General features: G+C 38.6%; 1 protein-coding gene across 2 annotated transcripts in view; it reads left to right on the top strand.

Moving 5' to 3' along the window:
- eml3 (EMAP like 3) overlaps nucleotides 1-17,098 on the top strand; it is a 41,426-nt gene that overhangs the window by 993 nt on the left and 23,335 nt on the right. Inside the window, exons 2-4 of one of the 2 annotated variants that reach the window (XM_058394292.1) lie at nucleotides 14,274-14,450; nucleotides 14,612-14,723; nucleotides 15,457-15,912. In XM_058394292.1, coding sequence (XP_058250275.1) covers nucleotides 14,274-14,450; nucleotides 14,612-14,723; nucleotides 15,457-15,912 — 745 coding nt within the window. The remainder of the gene's footprint in view (nucleotides 1-14,273; nucleotides 14,451-14,611; nucleotides 14,724-15,456; nucleotides 15,913-17,098) is intronic. The other variant, XM_058394293.1, reaches the window with a different exon arrangement.

The following is a 17,098-nucleotide window of genomic DNA, read 5'->3' as shown; positions in this document are numbered from 1 at the left end:
AGAGTATGGGAGACATTATGAACTTCTTAGCAACTACTTCCTGATACAGGAATACTTTTCCCAGTTGTTCAGTGCAAGCATTAATGCATTATTAACATTCTTCTTATTAATGAGTTTCACTATTAATGACTTGAATGGCAGATAAGTTACATAATCTAGGCTAATAATAAATGTTGCTCTTTACATATTTAAAAATACACTATGTTGGCAAAAGTTTTGGGATCAGGTGAATTCAGGTGGTGTTTTTCAGGGGTTTGGGCTTGGCCTCTTAGTTCTAGTGAAAAGGAACTCTTAATGCATACCAAGACATTTTGGACAATTTCATGCTCCTTTTTAACTTTGTGGGAACAGTTTGGGGATGGCGCCTTCCTGTGACATGTGACATGACTAGTGCACAAAGCAAGGTCCATAAAGACATGGATGAGTGAGTCCTGACCTCAACCCGATAGAACATCTTTATGCTGAATTTGAGCAGAGACTGCAAGCCAGTCCAAAACTGGGACGTCTGCCTTTACATGAACATGAATGTAATATGGAGTTGGCCCACCATTTGCAGCTATAACAGCTTATAGGGAATATTTGACCATTCCTCTGAAAGTGCATTTGTGAGGTCAGGCATTGAGGTTAGATGAGAAGGCCTGGCTCGCAGTCTCCGCTCAAATTCATCCCAAAGGTGTTCTATGGGGTTGAGGTCAGTACTCTGTGCAGGCCAGTCAAGATCCTCCATACCAAAATCGCTCATCCTTGCTCTGTGCACTGGTGTGCAGTCATGTTGGAACAGGAAGGGGTCATCCCCAAACTGTTCCTACAAAGCTGGGAGCATGAAATTGTCCAAAATGTCTTGGTATGCTGAAGCATTAAGAGTTCCTTTCACTGGAACTAAGGGGCCAAGCCCAACCCCTGAAAAACAACACCTGAATTCAATGATTTGGAGGGGTGTCCCAAAACATTCGGCAAAATAGTGTATGTCGCTGTTAATTTGGTGATGCTTTCTGTGAAGGGATACTTAGTGAACGTTTATTGATGTCGTCTCTGGTGTCTGCACTTTGTAACATGCCAGTTTTCTGCCACTGGAAAATCTTTAAGACAGAGACAGGACTGTTTTTCTAATCTGTCTGGTTTTTGTAAGTCTGTGCCCATGATAGCCTCAGATTCTTGTTCTTGACAGACAGGGGTATATAACCTGTTGTGGTCTTCTGCTGTTGTAGCTCATCCACCTCAAGGTTTGATGTTTTGTGCATGCTGAGATGCTTTTCTGCTCACCACAGTTGTAAAGAGTGATTATATGAACTACTACTGTATAGATGTACTGGCAGCTTGAACCAATCTGGCAGCTTTCCTCTAACCTCTCGTATAAACAAAGCATTTCCACCTACAAAGCTGTCACTCGCTCAGTGTCTTACCAGAAGCTCTAGACACTCTGTTCATACTGTGCTGGTTGTTTATGAACATTGTATGTAATACCGAAGAGCATATGCTATTCAGACCACTGTGTGGTACCAGCATATTCACTTTTGTGTTTTATTTACAGCCTTGTAAACCTCTTGAGCTGTAGTGCTTTGGGGAACAGTAAATAGCACATGGAGAAAAGCCTCAGGCGTCTACTGGCACTGCTAAAGTTTAACTGTGTATTTCTGATGTGAAGTGCTCATTCATGCCAGCTTTTCCTCTATGAAAGTATACAATACTCTACCAGTGGAATTTTTACATGGTCTGGATTAAAAGTTAAGCTCGTTGATATGGCGAAGTATAATTCTTGAATACTTTTATAGGATATAGAATACATGTGGTGGTAATTTAGGGTTTATTAACAGGTAGGAACAGAAACAATACACCTATAACCTATAACAACAGTAGCGGCACATTTACAAACGGCTATTAAAATGTTAATTTAACATTAAAAAAAGAAAATAAGCTGGTTACAGGAGGAATGGAAGGAAAAATGAAAAATAAATGGCATAACGGGCCAACATCCAATCAGATGCTTGTTGCTAGGCAGCTTTGATCGGATGCTGTGATCTGATTGGTTGATGTTTTCAGGCTCGTTGCTTGAGATGTACATGAGACATGCATTTGGTCATTGTGGTAAAGAATTTCACACAATAACAACCTCCAATACCAGGAGCTGTGCTGGAACTGGTGTATTTCACACAATACTGATTTGATTTGGGATAGTAACTGTCACTTGCTGTGTGATTAGTTTTTAGGTGAGACGTTTTTTGAGGCTCGGAGGTAAAGGAAAGAAATATTGAGATGGCGTGGTCAGTAAGGCTACACAAGATGTCACCTGTCAATCATTATCAGTCACTGTTGGAATATTGGTCTTTGAACTACTGATAATGTGATCAGCTGAGTGTGTGTGTGTGTGTGTTTTGTGAGCATTCTGACTAACCTAATGAAATTTATTACAAGAGAAATAACAGTTTGATCTTATTAAGTCATTGGTGTGTTTTGTGTTATCACAACATGGAGAAAACAAATTGCAATATCATCTCTAGTCAGTAGCTTCATTTACATGCATGAGCAGCAAAATATCAGAACCATGTTATTACTTTGTCCTAGAAATTTTGAGTATACGTTGACTTAATGAACACACCCTGCATGCTGCACCTGGACATAATTTAATGAACGTCACCGGCTATATTTACTTGGAAAGATTTTCACCAGTTTGAATGAATTCATTCTGATCACACGCTCCACATGAGCTGTTTATATGTGCGTGTTAAACTGGGTGGTGTGTCGACAATCTTGATTTATGTGCATGTTCCATGTAATCTGATCTACAGTTACATGCCTGTGTGGAGCGAGATTTAGTGTTTGGCACCCAAATAAAGAGGAGCAGCTTTAGTCCTGCTATTTTATGCAACAAGTTTCCTTACAAGTTGTGTAGAGTTTTTGGTATTTGTTACGTCCCCTTTCTGTTTGGCAGTGTGCAAAACCTTACTATACATTTTAGATTAAATCTCTCAGTAGAAAAGATTAGGCAAGAGGAAAATCTGACCTTTTGAAAGGTTAACAATGGTCAATATTCACTTACATTTAAATAGTCGCCTAGAAATAGTAGAAGTATAGTAGTAGTAGAAATAGTAGAAGTAGAAGCTTGACTATTACTCATTCAATATATTGAACATTTTCTTACTTTGTCTTAAATATTTAATAGTTTCAATGTGGTGTCAAACCCACTGTATATATATGTACATGCAAACAGTTCAGCCTGATTGACCTTAAACATATGGTGATACCAAATTAGATTTGAACATCGGATCACTCCAGTGGCTTAACTGGACTACTAACAATGTCTTCTGCAATGATGTGAAATCCTTAACTCGTGATACCTGAATGAACAAAACAGCACATGAGTGAAAACTACAAGGCAAGAAGAAGAAGAAGAAGGAAGAAACCTTGACTATGACTAATATTCTACCACAAGTTGTGAAATACAGAACATCTACAGTCTTTCCAAAATTGCAGTCAGATTCAGATGTGTAGCTGAAAGAAGACAGATGGACTCAAGGATTTAGTCATCAAGCTCTATTTTTGTGCCGAGACGTATAAAGAGATGATTGGAACTTCTCTTATTACTGCAGCTGATGTTACAGTATTATCAGCTTCTGAAAAGCTGAGAGTTTTCTTTTTCTTTTTTTCTTTTTAAACTCAGATATGCATAAATGTATTGATGCATCAAGAATGGTGGTACTGATACATGTAACTAAGACTTTTAACAGAATTTTTTTCTTGGTCTTGATCTATTTTATTATATTTTATTTTATTTTTGTATGACTGTAAGTTCAGCTACTGTTCTGACCTTATATATATTATGTTGATGTGTTGATAAAGTTGATGTATTAGAAGTAGGAAAAATGGGCAAATGTAAGGATTTGAGCGAGTTTGACAAGGGCCAAATTGTGATGGTATCAGACTGGATCAGAGCATCTCCAAAACTACAGCTCTTGTGGGGTGTTCCCGGTCTGCAGTGGTCAGTATCTAACAAAAGTTGTCCATGGAAGGAACAGTGGTGAACCGGCGACAGGGTTCATGGGCGGCCAAGTCTCATTGATGCACGTGGAGAGCGAAGGCTGGCCTGTGTGGTCCGATCAAAACAGCAGTGGCCTAAACAGCAGTGATCTGAATCACTGACTTGCGTATTTATCCAATCACATTTCAGCCAGTGGCTGACATCATCTGTTGCCAGGGTGAAAGAAATCTGCCTAAAGGCCTTCAGAATTAATAGCGCAGGCGCCTGTAGCTTAAAATAAGTGGCAATGAAATTGTTCCACTAACCAATCAGATTTTGAGTTGGTGTCACTGGGGCCATAGCAGGCATTTGATTATGTCAGCAATTTCCCATCTTTTGATTGGATAATTGGAGTAGTCAGAAGCAGCGAACTAAACAAACAAAATAAAATATACATATTTAAACTCACAATGGCTGACAGAGGAGAAGAAATCTGATACATATATATTTTAGTGCATATACATGAGAAAATGAAAACATTGTTCAACAGTGCTGTATAAACTGGGTCTGAAATCACACCTTATATTCTACATAGATTATGTATTTAATTCATAATTAAATCAGCACAGTGCATTAATATTTCTCTGCCAAATGGAAAACTATGTACCAAATGGGATTATTGGAAGATTACTGGTTATGCACCACTATGCTTTCATATAGTACGCTTGCTACTATATAATACCTCTAATATAATGCACTTTACGGTAAATGGTTTGTGGTTGCAGACACCACAGCCATTTAGGTTATCAGATTATCAGATACCTCAAAAGCTTTGTTTTGTAGAAGCATTTGCATTTGCACTATTGCTCTACCTGATAATAATGTTGACTTTTTGGGGGTGCTGTAGACTTTATAGTCTCCATTTTTAATGGCTCATGGTGCATGTTTGCATGCAAGCTTTTCTCTCCTAGTCATAATTTTGTAATTTCTGCTCTGCTTTGGAACTTAATAAAAATAAAAAAGGTAAAGGAAAAATAAATAAATAAAAAATTCCTGCAAGTACTGTACTGTACTACTGCCTGACAACATTCTAAACAAATTATTATAGAGATGATAAAAATGGCCTTTCTTTTAGACTAGACTCAGTTATATTCCTTACATTGTGTTTGTATATCCACTTCACAACATATAAGTCTCAAATATAATCAAAGTCAGAAAGAACAGATGTTTCGGGAAGAAAGCAGATGTTTGCATCTGGATTGTCAAGCAGACAAACTGTAGCGTTTCAAAGCCACAGAGTCGCTGTGTATGATTCAGAGCAGCGTGTCATGCATTCTCATACTGAGAGGTGAGAACGGGTATACATACCTTTTGTACCGTGTGTGCAAGAGAGTGAAAGTGCAAGGACAGAGAGCAGAGTGCAGAATCTAGAGACTGACAGGAAATAACGCAGCCGAGGGTGGGCGGCCTGCCGGAGAGAAATGCACCCTTATTATTCATTAGTCGAGTACAACTGTCTAGTTCCTAAGAGATTGATACATCAGGTTTGGGTTGTTTTCTGGCAGCCTTAAAACCCTTAGGTCGGTGTGAGTTCAGCATCAGTACAGCATTGTTTCTTAAGCACATGAGCAGTCATGAGCAGCTCCTCTAGCTAAAGAAGCATATACTGTGTGTGATGAAGTATAACTGGTCGTTAAACTGCTTAAAGTAGTGGCCCACAGGAAATTTGTGGCCCGTGATACATGAAAGTGCAACTCTCAACTCGAAAAAAAGTCCTTTTTTTTTTTTTAAAGATGGTGGACAATAAAATATTTGCACTTCAGACCTTAAGATCAAGTGAGATGAGATGAGATAACAGCATAACAAAATACTGTGAGCTTTATAGGAAAATAATCCACAATGAAGTGGTGTGATGTAGCTTTAATGCAACACAGGGTTACTCTTACTCTCCGAAAGTCTATTATTCTTCTATAACTTATTCCCAATACTCTATTCTCTACATTTCATAGCTTTTCTCTTGGTTGTGCTGCTTCCAGTAGTGTATATTTATGATAAGAGTATTTATCCAATCATATTTCAGCCAGTGGCTGACATCATGTGCTGCCAGAGTAAAAGAAATCTTGCCTTAAGGCCTCCAGAATCAATAGTGCAGGCGTCTGTAGCTTAAAACAAGTAGCAATGAAATTATTCCATTAACCAATCAGATTTCGACTTGGCATCACTGGGGCCATGTAGCAGGCATACGATTACGTCAACAATTTCCCGTCCTTTGATTGGATAGTTGGAGTAGTCAGAGGCAGCAAACCACACATATACATTGTTTCTATATTCGCTGCGTCTCATTTCGGATGCCGCGTCCTCCGGAGATTGCAGTTTGCTGCATACGTCATCAAGAATGACTTTTTTGAGAAAAGTAACCATAATAAAATTGACTATTCCTTGTGAGGTGTGAAATACTGTAGACTAATTTCTTTTTTACTTTTTATTTAACGGTTGATTAGAATCTATTGCCGTGGTGTCATGATGGTATAGAGGTGGATTAATTCAGGAAGGACACCAGTGAAGGCCTAGGTGTGAAATGCACGGCCCGTCACTGAAATGTACTTATGAGTAAATTTAATGTTGAGAAATGTCCATGAAACTTTCGAGGTTCTGCTTAATCGTTTACATTATAGCAGCTTCAAACAGTCTGACATGTCATGTTGCTGAGAAAAAAAAGAATAAAATCTAAATAAAGTGTCAAGTCCGATAAGACTCTCTGAATCTATTGACATTTACAAAGTACAGACACATATTTTATACAAATTATTGTGTTTTTTTTCTTTGTTAAACCTCATAATGTACAATTCCTTTTTCTATGCATTTCCTTTAAAAAAAATTTTACCTATTATTTTAATTGTTATTATTTATGCAGAGAAACTGTATTCATGATATTGCAACTTGTATATATATGAATGGAAAGTCGTAGTTTGTCATAATACTGGTCTGTTTACTTTGCTTCCACGCTGAGGCTCTTTCTTCTGATTTACATCATTTCCTTTTTCCGTCTAGCAGTAAAGAGAGTAGGACTATAGAGACGAAGTTATTCAACACAGAGCAACTGAAATACTAACGATTTTGCATCACTCATTTGGTTATAGCTAGAGATAGGAACAAACAGAAAAAAATAACAAGTGAATATGTAGTATGCAGTCAAAAAACACATTTTTACATCAATGCAAGAGCCATCATCTGCCTGCAGAATCAAGCACACTATATGGTCACAAACGTGTGACACTTGACCATTGCACCTCTATAAAGGTCTAACCAAGCTGTTGCCACAAAGTTCAAGGTACATGATTGTCTATTTGTATTCTGTAACTTTAAGATTGCCCTTAACATGAACTATGGGGCCTAAACCAGTTCCAGCATGACAATGCCCCTAAGCACAAATTGAGGTTCATAAATATATGGCTTGCCAAAGTTGGAGTGGAAGAACTTGAGTATCCTGTAGAGAAGCCTGACCTCTAACCCAGTGAACACCCAGTGAAGTGGAGTCTGGCCTTCTAGACTAGACTAAGCTCACTCATGCTCTTGTCGCTGATCCCCACAGCCATGTTTCAAAATCTCTGAAAAAGTCTTCCAGAAGAACAACTCTATATTAATGCCCATGGTTATGGAATAGGATGACAAGAATATATGCGCTTGTTATGTGGTTCATGTTTATTTCTTATCTAGGAGAGTAAAATGAGTTGAAAATTTCATTTGGGCTGGACATTTCTCAAGGGAGGAGAATTGTACAAGAAATGACCTCCCTGTGTAAGTTAATCCTGTCTGAATAGGGCTTAAACTTGTTTGTCACTAAAAGCAGATTGTAAATAGTAGAAATGATGATGATTTTAGCATTTCTGTACAGTATATGATAGCTGAGCATTGTTATTACAAAACCTCAGAAAAAACATACAGTTTGCTTATAGAACATAGAAAAACAAAAAAAATGAATGCATTGATGATAGTAGGAAAGCATGAGCATGCATGTGAAGGCACTTTATATGCAGTGCACATTAAGCCACATTCCTCCACACCAGATGGAATCTGAATATTGCTTAGCATGCAATGATTTATATCTCCTGCCAAAAACAAGTATCTCAAGGATGTTATGACTGTATTACACTAGAATGTACTGTACAGATAGATTTGTGTATTCTAAAAAACCTCTGCTTTACCGTTCACGTTTATTACTCAGTTATTGATCTTATCCATTAACTACACTAACAGGCAAGATCTTTAGAAACAGCAGTGAGGAATGTGTGGATCCACAGTCTGACAGTTTAATGGTAGACCAGCATAACAGTATTAGTGGAAATTGTTCATCTGTTAACTGCATGGAATCAACAGCGCAAAAACCCTCATCGTTTCCCACTGCTCGATTCCTTTTTATAACCGTGTAGCCTCGTTTGAAAGAATGACCATAAAATGAAAACAATATAGGAATGCAATATGTCCCTTTTAATAAAGTAGTGCAGGTTGCTGTTAAGCATCCGTAACTGAAAGTGAAAACAGATAGATAGATGAGCTCATTTAGTGAGAATTAAAGTTGATGTTTCTGCCCAGGGGCTCAGTAATATGCAGTTTGGGTTCAGACATCACATTAAACAGACATCATTAAATGGCATTAAAATACACACAACGTCCAACTAGTTCATTTTCCCCCAGTGACAAAAGTCATGCTCCTTTTCTTCCACTGTTCTACTAAATTCACTGATTTTAAGTATGCCAATGCAATGCATGCAAATTTTCGTGGAAACTGTCTTGATGTGGCCGTGCAGTTTAAAGTAGCACTTGGACGAATTACTCTTTGCAAACTCGATAAACAAGATTGTCATGTGAGCGTAAAACTGCAGAAAGGCTGTAACTCGAGCTATCATCCAGAGAATGCTTTAATGCCAGAAAATTTGTGGTTCAGACAAAAATCAAGTCTCCAGCAACAAAGCGGCATTTTAGTCGGAAGACCTCGAGTGACCGGACTCGGTAATGAAGAGAGATATTCTGAAAAAGTGTGACGCAGAATGTGGCTTTGCCTCTCACATACCAGAGCTATCACTCATCAGCTAATCTTATTTATCTTTCAGCCTGGACTGAGTCCCTGAAACACTGATTCCACTGAAATCAAATGTAAATGTAAATCTTGTCATTTCATTCTTTTATTTTTTGTCGTTTGATGTGTTATTGCTGCTTGGTATGGTATTTACGAAAAAAGTTATTAAAGGCACGTTACATCAACCCATTTCTGTATGACAACCATGTTTGTGTGAAGAGAGAGAGAGAGAGAAAAGTAGAGAGAGAGAGAGAGAGAGAGAGAGAGAGAGAGAGATCTCATCTACAGTGTGTACATTCGACCTATCATATCTGCATAGTAAAGACAGAAATCTGGTGGTAAAAAAAATTTTTTCACTGTTTTCTGTTGCTGGCAATCTGAAACTTGCAAGTTCACTTATCAAAGGCTTTTGTGCATCAAACGCCAAGCAGGAAATACAGGGTATGTGGGCTGAATTGCTATTAAATCCAAATAGTTTATCACTCTGCACCCGTCTGTAGTACAGTTGCAGTGTTTGCAGAGTACACACGTAGGAGGATGGAATGGGAAGTGATAGGGACTGAAAGAGAAGGCCAGAGAAAATTCCTGGTTCAAGTCTTTTTCATGTGAATGTCATGACCTTACACATGTCATGAAACCGTCAGCGGCCAAATAAGTGAGGGTGAAAAGAGGATCCAGATGAAGACAAATTGCTAATTGGTTCCCGATGTGCCTAGAAGTGCACATCCAGCATACCTCTTAAAGGAGCTGTACACACTGTTTAACATGTAATGGCTAACATTGAGAACGACACAGCTGGACAAACTGATCTAATTTTGTGGTCATGTGACTGTAAGAGAAAGAAATGAATATTCCATAATGGCACATTTTAGTAGAATCCAGTAAGTGGGCTGGAACAGACAGGTAAGTTCATGGACTAGTGCTCATTATGGCTCGAGAAACGTCTAGCAACTGAACTGTAAACCTTTTATTAAAAGGAAGGCATGTCCTCAACTATTATTTTTATGTGAGATGATCATGAGGCAACTTGCCCCAGCAGCTCTTGTGTCTTGTGTGTCTTTGTGTTTCTTTCGCCATTTCGACCACAAACGTTTTCATCCATTATAACGTTTGAATCAGCTACACTTTTGTCCTAATGAAAGAAGGAGGGTGCATTAAATAGGACACTTCCTTTGTTCGTGTTTTTTTTTTTTTTATGGTTCCCTTTTAAGTGCCCACTAATAAAAAGGAACTGTATTCACTCACAAATCTTATCTCTCGTATCAGCCCAAAATGTCTCAGCTTCTGTATTTGGGGTTTTTACACAGAAGCAGAAGTAGGCTAAATCTCCAGGTTTATTTGGAAAGGACATATTTCCTCATAACCTGCATTCACTTTAAACACGACTATTATTATTATTATTAGTGCTAATATTATTGCTAATTGACCAAAGTGTACAGGATACATAGCATGCTGGCTAAAACTCTGATAATCTTAATAAAGATCACAATCTGGCTGACTCTCGTAACACCAGGTTTCAGCAAGGAAACAAGTTGACAGATCCTGTCTTTAAAACGTGATGTTTAAAGCTGTTCGCGTTGATTAAACCAGATGAATTTCCAACTGTGTAAACACTCAAAGGTCTGTTTAGTCATCTGTCAGTCAAATTTCCCCTTTCTGTGAAAGTATGCGGTTCTTGGCCACATCTATTGGAGAAACTATTGTTTTTCAAAAGTGACAGGGTGATCTGTACTTTTTTCAGTCAGTAAATGCGTAGTCGCTGTGGTTGTAACTCAAAGGTGAAATTATGTATCTGTAGAAATAAAGCTTTGGTAACTGTAGCAAAATTCACATTAAATACAAACGGTAAAGGATTTACTGAAGGTTTGCTATCTGGTCATCTGCCATTTCAGTCAAATTTCCCCTTTCTGTGAAAGTATGCGGTTTTGGGCAACGTCTTTTCCTGAAACATACCAGACACTCTTGCAAATGTTAGTCAGCCCTGTAAATCATAGTAGAAAGTAGCGGTTTTGGATTATCACATGTTTGTTCTTGTATGCTGGCATTGCACATGATGTCATTGTCTTTTGACAATGCATTGTGACGCTTCTGTAAGCAATAACATGTTAACTGCAAAGTGAGCAGATGCCATACTTTGAGTTGTACTGTAAATGTCAGCAAGAGTCAATGCATGGTGCTTACATTTACATCCACATGTATTTGTTTGTCAGATAGTTTTATGTAGAAACGTAGTTCCTGAGCTGAGCAGCTCAGGGTTAAGGGATCAGAAGTCCTAGAATTTGAACTCAACCACAGAGCCTTAACCACGGAGCTACAACTGCTGTAAACTTTATACTGCAATTAAGAGAAAGTTTTCAGACCATCGAGGTGGGATTTCGTAGGACCTCTGCTCAATGCTTTGACATGCATGAGGTACTTTAATTCTTGTCTACTGCAAGTAAAGTTTCTGCTTCAGCTTCAGTGATCCATGAGGAAGGCATTTTTTCTACTGTTTAGTCGTGTTAATAGTCATAAAACTATTTTTAAAGAAAGTAATAAGCTTTCTTTTTATAGGTTTTAGGGTAGGAGACTCAGAAATCCAGTCCAAGTTGACCGACTCTCCATTTGTGACAGCCTCTTCAAAGGCTTCCAGTTGAATAGTCTAATGACCTTTACATGTTGTGGTCTTAAATAAGGTCAGAAATGTGGGCATAAAAAGATCATTTAGGTTAAAATTAGCGTTTTTTCAAACCACTTTTGCTGGTGTAATTGAGTAAGTCAGCTGCTTATTGTAATAAATTGAGGGATTTCATGAGTTCTGGCTCAGGCGGTGTAGAATGAAGCCTCCCACATTTTCAAAGAGCCTTTTGTGAATAGAAGGCAGACGTGCTTCTGGTCCAGAAACCGGTTCTCTGTCTCAGCTCATAAATACCAGGGCTGAAATTTCAGGGGTTTAATAAGGATTCTAGTTCGGAAACGTTCTGGTAAAACATGTCAATCCATCTGTTCAACCACTTCTCGAGCAGACTCATCAGTCAGTCTGGCGGACGTTCTGTCACTACAAGGCCAGAGGACAATAGAAACATCTATGGAATGAGTCTGTTAGAAGCAGGGCGTGTCGAGTGTAGCAGTTCATATTGGATTTAGAAAAGCAGTGTAAAGGTTGTAGAGGACATTTTAGTTAGTTCATTTATATGATTAATCACACCACACCTGGGGGAAATAAAAAGATTGGGCTTGGTATTTGTAATTGTGACACAATTTTCTGTGGAGAGTTTCGCCACAGCTTGTTAACAGTTTCTGTCAATAGCCCCTTTGGGCTGCCAGGGTTTCCAGGAAGATTGCATGGTTAATTACACCAGTCGAAAATAGTAAACATGTAGTTGATGTGCGCTGTGGTTATATTTGGAATACAGTGAATATACAGGTGAAATGATATACCTGTAGAAATAAAGCTCGAATAAGTGTACTGTAGTAAATGCATATTAAATACAAATAGTAAGATTTTACATTTCAGTATTGGGTTTGCTCTGTTGTCCAGCATTGGACTGGTTTTTGTCAGTCACACAGATCTGACAACCTTTTCTAGTTAACTAATGCTAGCTAGCAAGTTGCAGTTGATTACAGAGGCAGCGTGTTAATGAACTGGATTCTTTAATAAAAGATTGATTCCCATTTCTGTGGCTATAAATGGTAATAAGAGACACTGGATATTTGGTTAGTCAAATTGTGACCTTATGCCAGATTTTTGTAGTTCTCATACACTGATTAGCACACAGAAAAGCCTAATTTACAGCCATGTTAAATCATGCTACTTGCTGTAACAGGTACAAGCATATCAGGTTGCTGTAACTGAATAGAAATCTTGTACTTGTAGTAGGAGTGCACTAAGATTTTATTGTCATTTGTTCAACCCACAATTACCTTCAGGCCTATTGGCCCCAAAGTAGCTGAAGAAAAATGCAGAGTAAAAAAAAAAAAAGCCAGTTTAAATCCAAACATTGCCACAGCCATCCATTGCCAGGAATACAAGAGAGCAAAACTGGTCATACTCTCGGAGTATCTGCTGTCAATCATTGTGATTTTAGGCAATCGTGGGCTAATATCACATGATGTGGTGACTAGCTAAACGTCTCAGAGTTGGTTGGTAGCTGTGTCGTGAGAGCTGGAGAGATGACTAGAATTGACAAATGTGCTCAAGGACTAAAAACTAAAGGTTTTAATTGATGAAATTATATTAATGTCATTATTTAATGTTAAAAAAAACACTGTTATTTGGTTATATACACCTGACTTAAATGGACAAATCACCCATCATCACCCATAAATCACCCATCTTAAATGGACAATTTCCATTTCAACCCATGGCATTAACACAGATTTAGTCCACCGTTGATGTTATAGCAACCTCCACATGTTAGAGAAAGCTTTCTGCTAGATTTTGGAGTGTGTATATGTATATGGATATGTGCTCAAAAGAGCATTAGTGAGCTCTCAGGCCAAATAGTGCAGCTTGTACCAAAACTCTAGACCACATCCTTAGTTTGCATATGTACGTAGTGCATCAGGTGTCACACATTTAAAAAGGTGTATGAAAATAGATCAGGATACAACAACAAGGTGCTTTTTTGCCACTGTGAGATATATTAGATTGTGTAATGTTTAAGCAGTTATATTAAGCAGAAGCTCAGTAGAAGTTTTTCTGTTTCTGCTTGGTGCATGACTGAAGTTAAATAAAAAAAAAACTGGTGACCATTATTTAAACCTGTCTGTCTACTGGGTACCCGAATAAACAACTGGTAGCCTAGATACATAATGTGATTATTTCTTGATGCTGGCAGGGCAAATTACTCATCCTCCTACATAATCTTTTATGCAGGTTTTAGTGGGACATAGTGAAACGTGGCTTAGGCGTGGGAATTCTCTTTCTGCTTTCCTAATATATGCAAAGTGTGTGATACATGAATCAGCTGTAACTTTGCGTTTGTGGTCTCACATTTTCTTCGGCTGTAATTCTGTACAGATGGTGTGTCCTGTCCGTATTGCAGTTAATGACATTAGCAGTGGCTGTTTTTTGTCATGTTTATTGTTCTGCATCTGGTGTCCCAAACCATCATAGAGCACTGAATTATTATTATTATTAAGTATGACTATGCCTGTGTTCTCTGAAAGCTATATAACGTTCATAACAATGATTTAACGTGACCAGGTGCTGATTGTTTTTGTGTGTGTGTGTGTGTGTGTGTGTGTGTGTGTATACAGATGATGTGTCGGCTGGAAGCAGCACAGAGTTTCCAGACAGGCTCTCACTTATGGAAGTGCGGCTGCAGGCACAGGAAGATGAGATCACACTGCTCAAATCGTCATTGGCCGACGCACTGCGTAAGCTCCGCCTCCATGACCAACAGATCCCACTACTGAAGCAGCAGCTAATTGCTAGTAAGTACTTCCAAGATGTTCATTTATTTTATGAATCAAGAAAGTTTTTTGTGACATTTCACTTATTAGTGACGTTTTCTTTAATTTTACATTATTAGTACTAGTTTAACATGAATCTGACGTTTAGACTATATAAAGCACCTGTGTGTCTGTTCTTACAGTGAACCCAGGTTCAGCTCGGGTGTTGAATCAGTCGTTTTGCGTTGATGGCTTCTCCAAAACCTACAGACACTCCACCAGTTCTCTGGACGGACTGCACCACACATCCGAAAGGTATAAGCTCGGGTGCATCTGCGTACTTTTCGAACCGTATCATAATGTTATTATAAGCTGTTATAAGTTGTTGATTACAGAATACAGATTGGAGAACCTGCATGTAGTTCTGATCATCATTATACTTTGAGATGCAAAATAAACCTTTAAATGTACAGTATATTCATTGCAAGAGAGATGAAATCACTTTGCATGTTTCGGCTGATCTACAGACGGGATATGACAAAGCTTCTTTCTGTAATGCCTCCCTGGAGATACAAGTTCCTCAAGTTGTGAGAAATGCAGTCTTCCCACCCACACGTTTAACACAACAAACAATGAACACAACAGTATTTGGCACACTCCGACCTTGGGACAACTGAGCAACATTTCTGTTTTAGAATTGCTTGGCTTGTAAGAACATTAGGACTTTAATTTGGAGTAGCAGTCAGTGTTGAAAATAGTTTCTGAAAAGATTCTGATGTTTTTCCAAAGTACTGTAGTTCATATTGGTGTACCTAAATTATATTTCTCTTCAGGGTAAAGATTTTAAACGGTTAATATATGCTACTGAAGTGCAGTTAACTTAGAACAAGTACTAAATAGATTTTTCTTTGCAATGATACTCAGTTTTCTGTTATTACTTTGGGTCTTAATCGAATGCAAGGGCTACAGCCCTTAAGAGAGATGATCTTCAGTGTAAAAAACAATGGTTTATTGCTTGTATTCATCTTGATTGTGTGTGTGTCTTCAGCCACGTCTCAAACTCAGCTGAAAACGGAGAGAGCAGTAGAGCTCACTCTATCCCCAGCCTGAAAACAGGCACTATTGAAAAAGCCACACAAACTGAACCCTGGAACCCTGAGCCTGAGAGAACGCCTTTGGCCCTCACCAGGGCCTCCAAGAGTCTTTCTCTGGAGGACGCGCTTCCCGAAAGCGTCTCTCTCACGGAAAAGGCACTGCACAAAGCCCAGCAGGAGAGTCAGGAGGAAGAAGACAGCGAAGAGAAGGATAAAATCTGGCAGTATAAAGTGGAGGAGACCATCCAGCGCACAACGATCAAAAACCTCCAAAAACAACACAGCAAAAGCAGTGAAGAAAGCCAAGGCTCGGCTCCTCAGACTCCAACTTCCAGTTCTCCAGCGCCACCTAAAGAGCCTACACACAGCGGAGCTCTTTCTCCTATTCTGGAGGGCGAGAAGAAATTGCTGTGCGTTTAACCACCCATCAAACCAGTCTCTTTTCATCCGCGCATGAACTTCCTGCTTTGGCTTGGTTCAAATTCTAACTTTATTACCTGCACTACTGCTCTAATTATTAATACCTCCAAATGCGTCCTTTTTTTTCCCAAGATGCAACTATTGCTACTTTGGGGGCACAAACAGTAAACTGCGTCGAGGGGTGTTAAAGACAAATCGAATTATATTTAGAGTCTGGGGCCAGGGTTGGGGATTAGTACTAAGCTAAGCCCTTTTTTAGTGCAGGCCTGTTACTATATATGAGCGAGGTTAAATATAGTGAAAGCCAAATTGCAAGTCTCTTTATGTTGGTTAAAGAATGTGCTAAATTGAAACCTTGGAGTTATAAAGTTAAGACAATTCTAAGATGTTTATTAAAAACTTTCCAGCTTAAAATTTTCTTCAGTTTGAAAGCAGTATTTCAGAGGTAGATGTGTGTCTTCTCACACATATTCACATATAGCGTCAAATATGAGCTCACTTTTCCTTTCGAAATCCATCCAATCTTGAGAAAATAGTTCGATTTTGTGTCAATTAAAAAAAAGTAAATAAATAAAAGCACCGAAATATTTCATGCATGTGAATATATCACATAATAACATATTATATTGCTTGGCATTAGGTCTTAGTAGAGATGATGCCAGTGCTTACTGCCAGCTTTAAAGTTGTTTATGATAAGCCGTTCAAGGTGGAGTGAGAGGGATGGTTTTTGGCTTCACTGTAGTGTAGAGCGATGTGCATGAAGAATTAGGCCAAGTGGAAAATGTGACTAGGATCGGTAGCGTTTCACACGCACGACGAGCCGTGCCGCAGGTTAGACTGAAAGTTTACTGTAGCATATAAAGCAAGTGAGGTCACTGCTCAGGTCTAAATTGGTCAGAGGAAGGAAGCGATCGGTGGAGTGTTTATAGTGTAGCTGTTTGGCTGAATAAACACTTATCCCACATCTGCAGTTTTGCCTGTGAGACAATGAGTTTGCAGCAGCATTTGCATCTTGGACTGGTTTCTGCAAAAGTGGTGTAAACTTTTGTAGAACCTGAACACACTTTGGGAATGATTGCACGCTAACCCAATCACACCTTTAACTTATCTAATCGACCGTGTTTGATCTGTTCTTTGATTGTATTTCCTGCCTTGTGTTTCTGGGTAATCTTTCTG

Source organism: Hemibagrus wyckioides, linkage group LG07 (assembly GCF_019097595.1).
Source record: "Hemibagrus wyckioides isolate EC202008001 linkage group LG07, SWU_Hwy_1.0, whole genome shotgun sequence".
In the NCBI taxonomy this organism is placed as follows: Eukaryota; Metazoa; Chordata; class Actinopteri; order Siluriformes; family Bagridae; genus Hemibagrus; species Hemibagrus wyckioides.
This window is presented reverse-complemented; position numbering and strand designations above follow the sequence as displayed.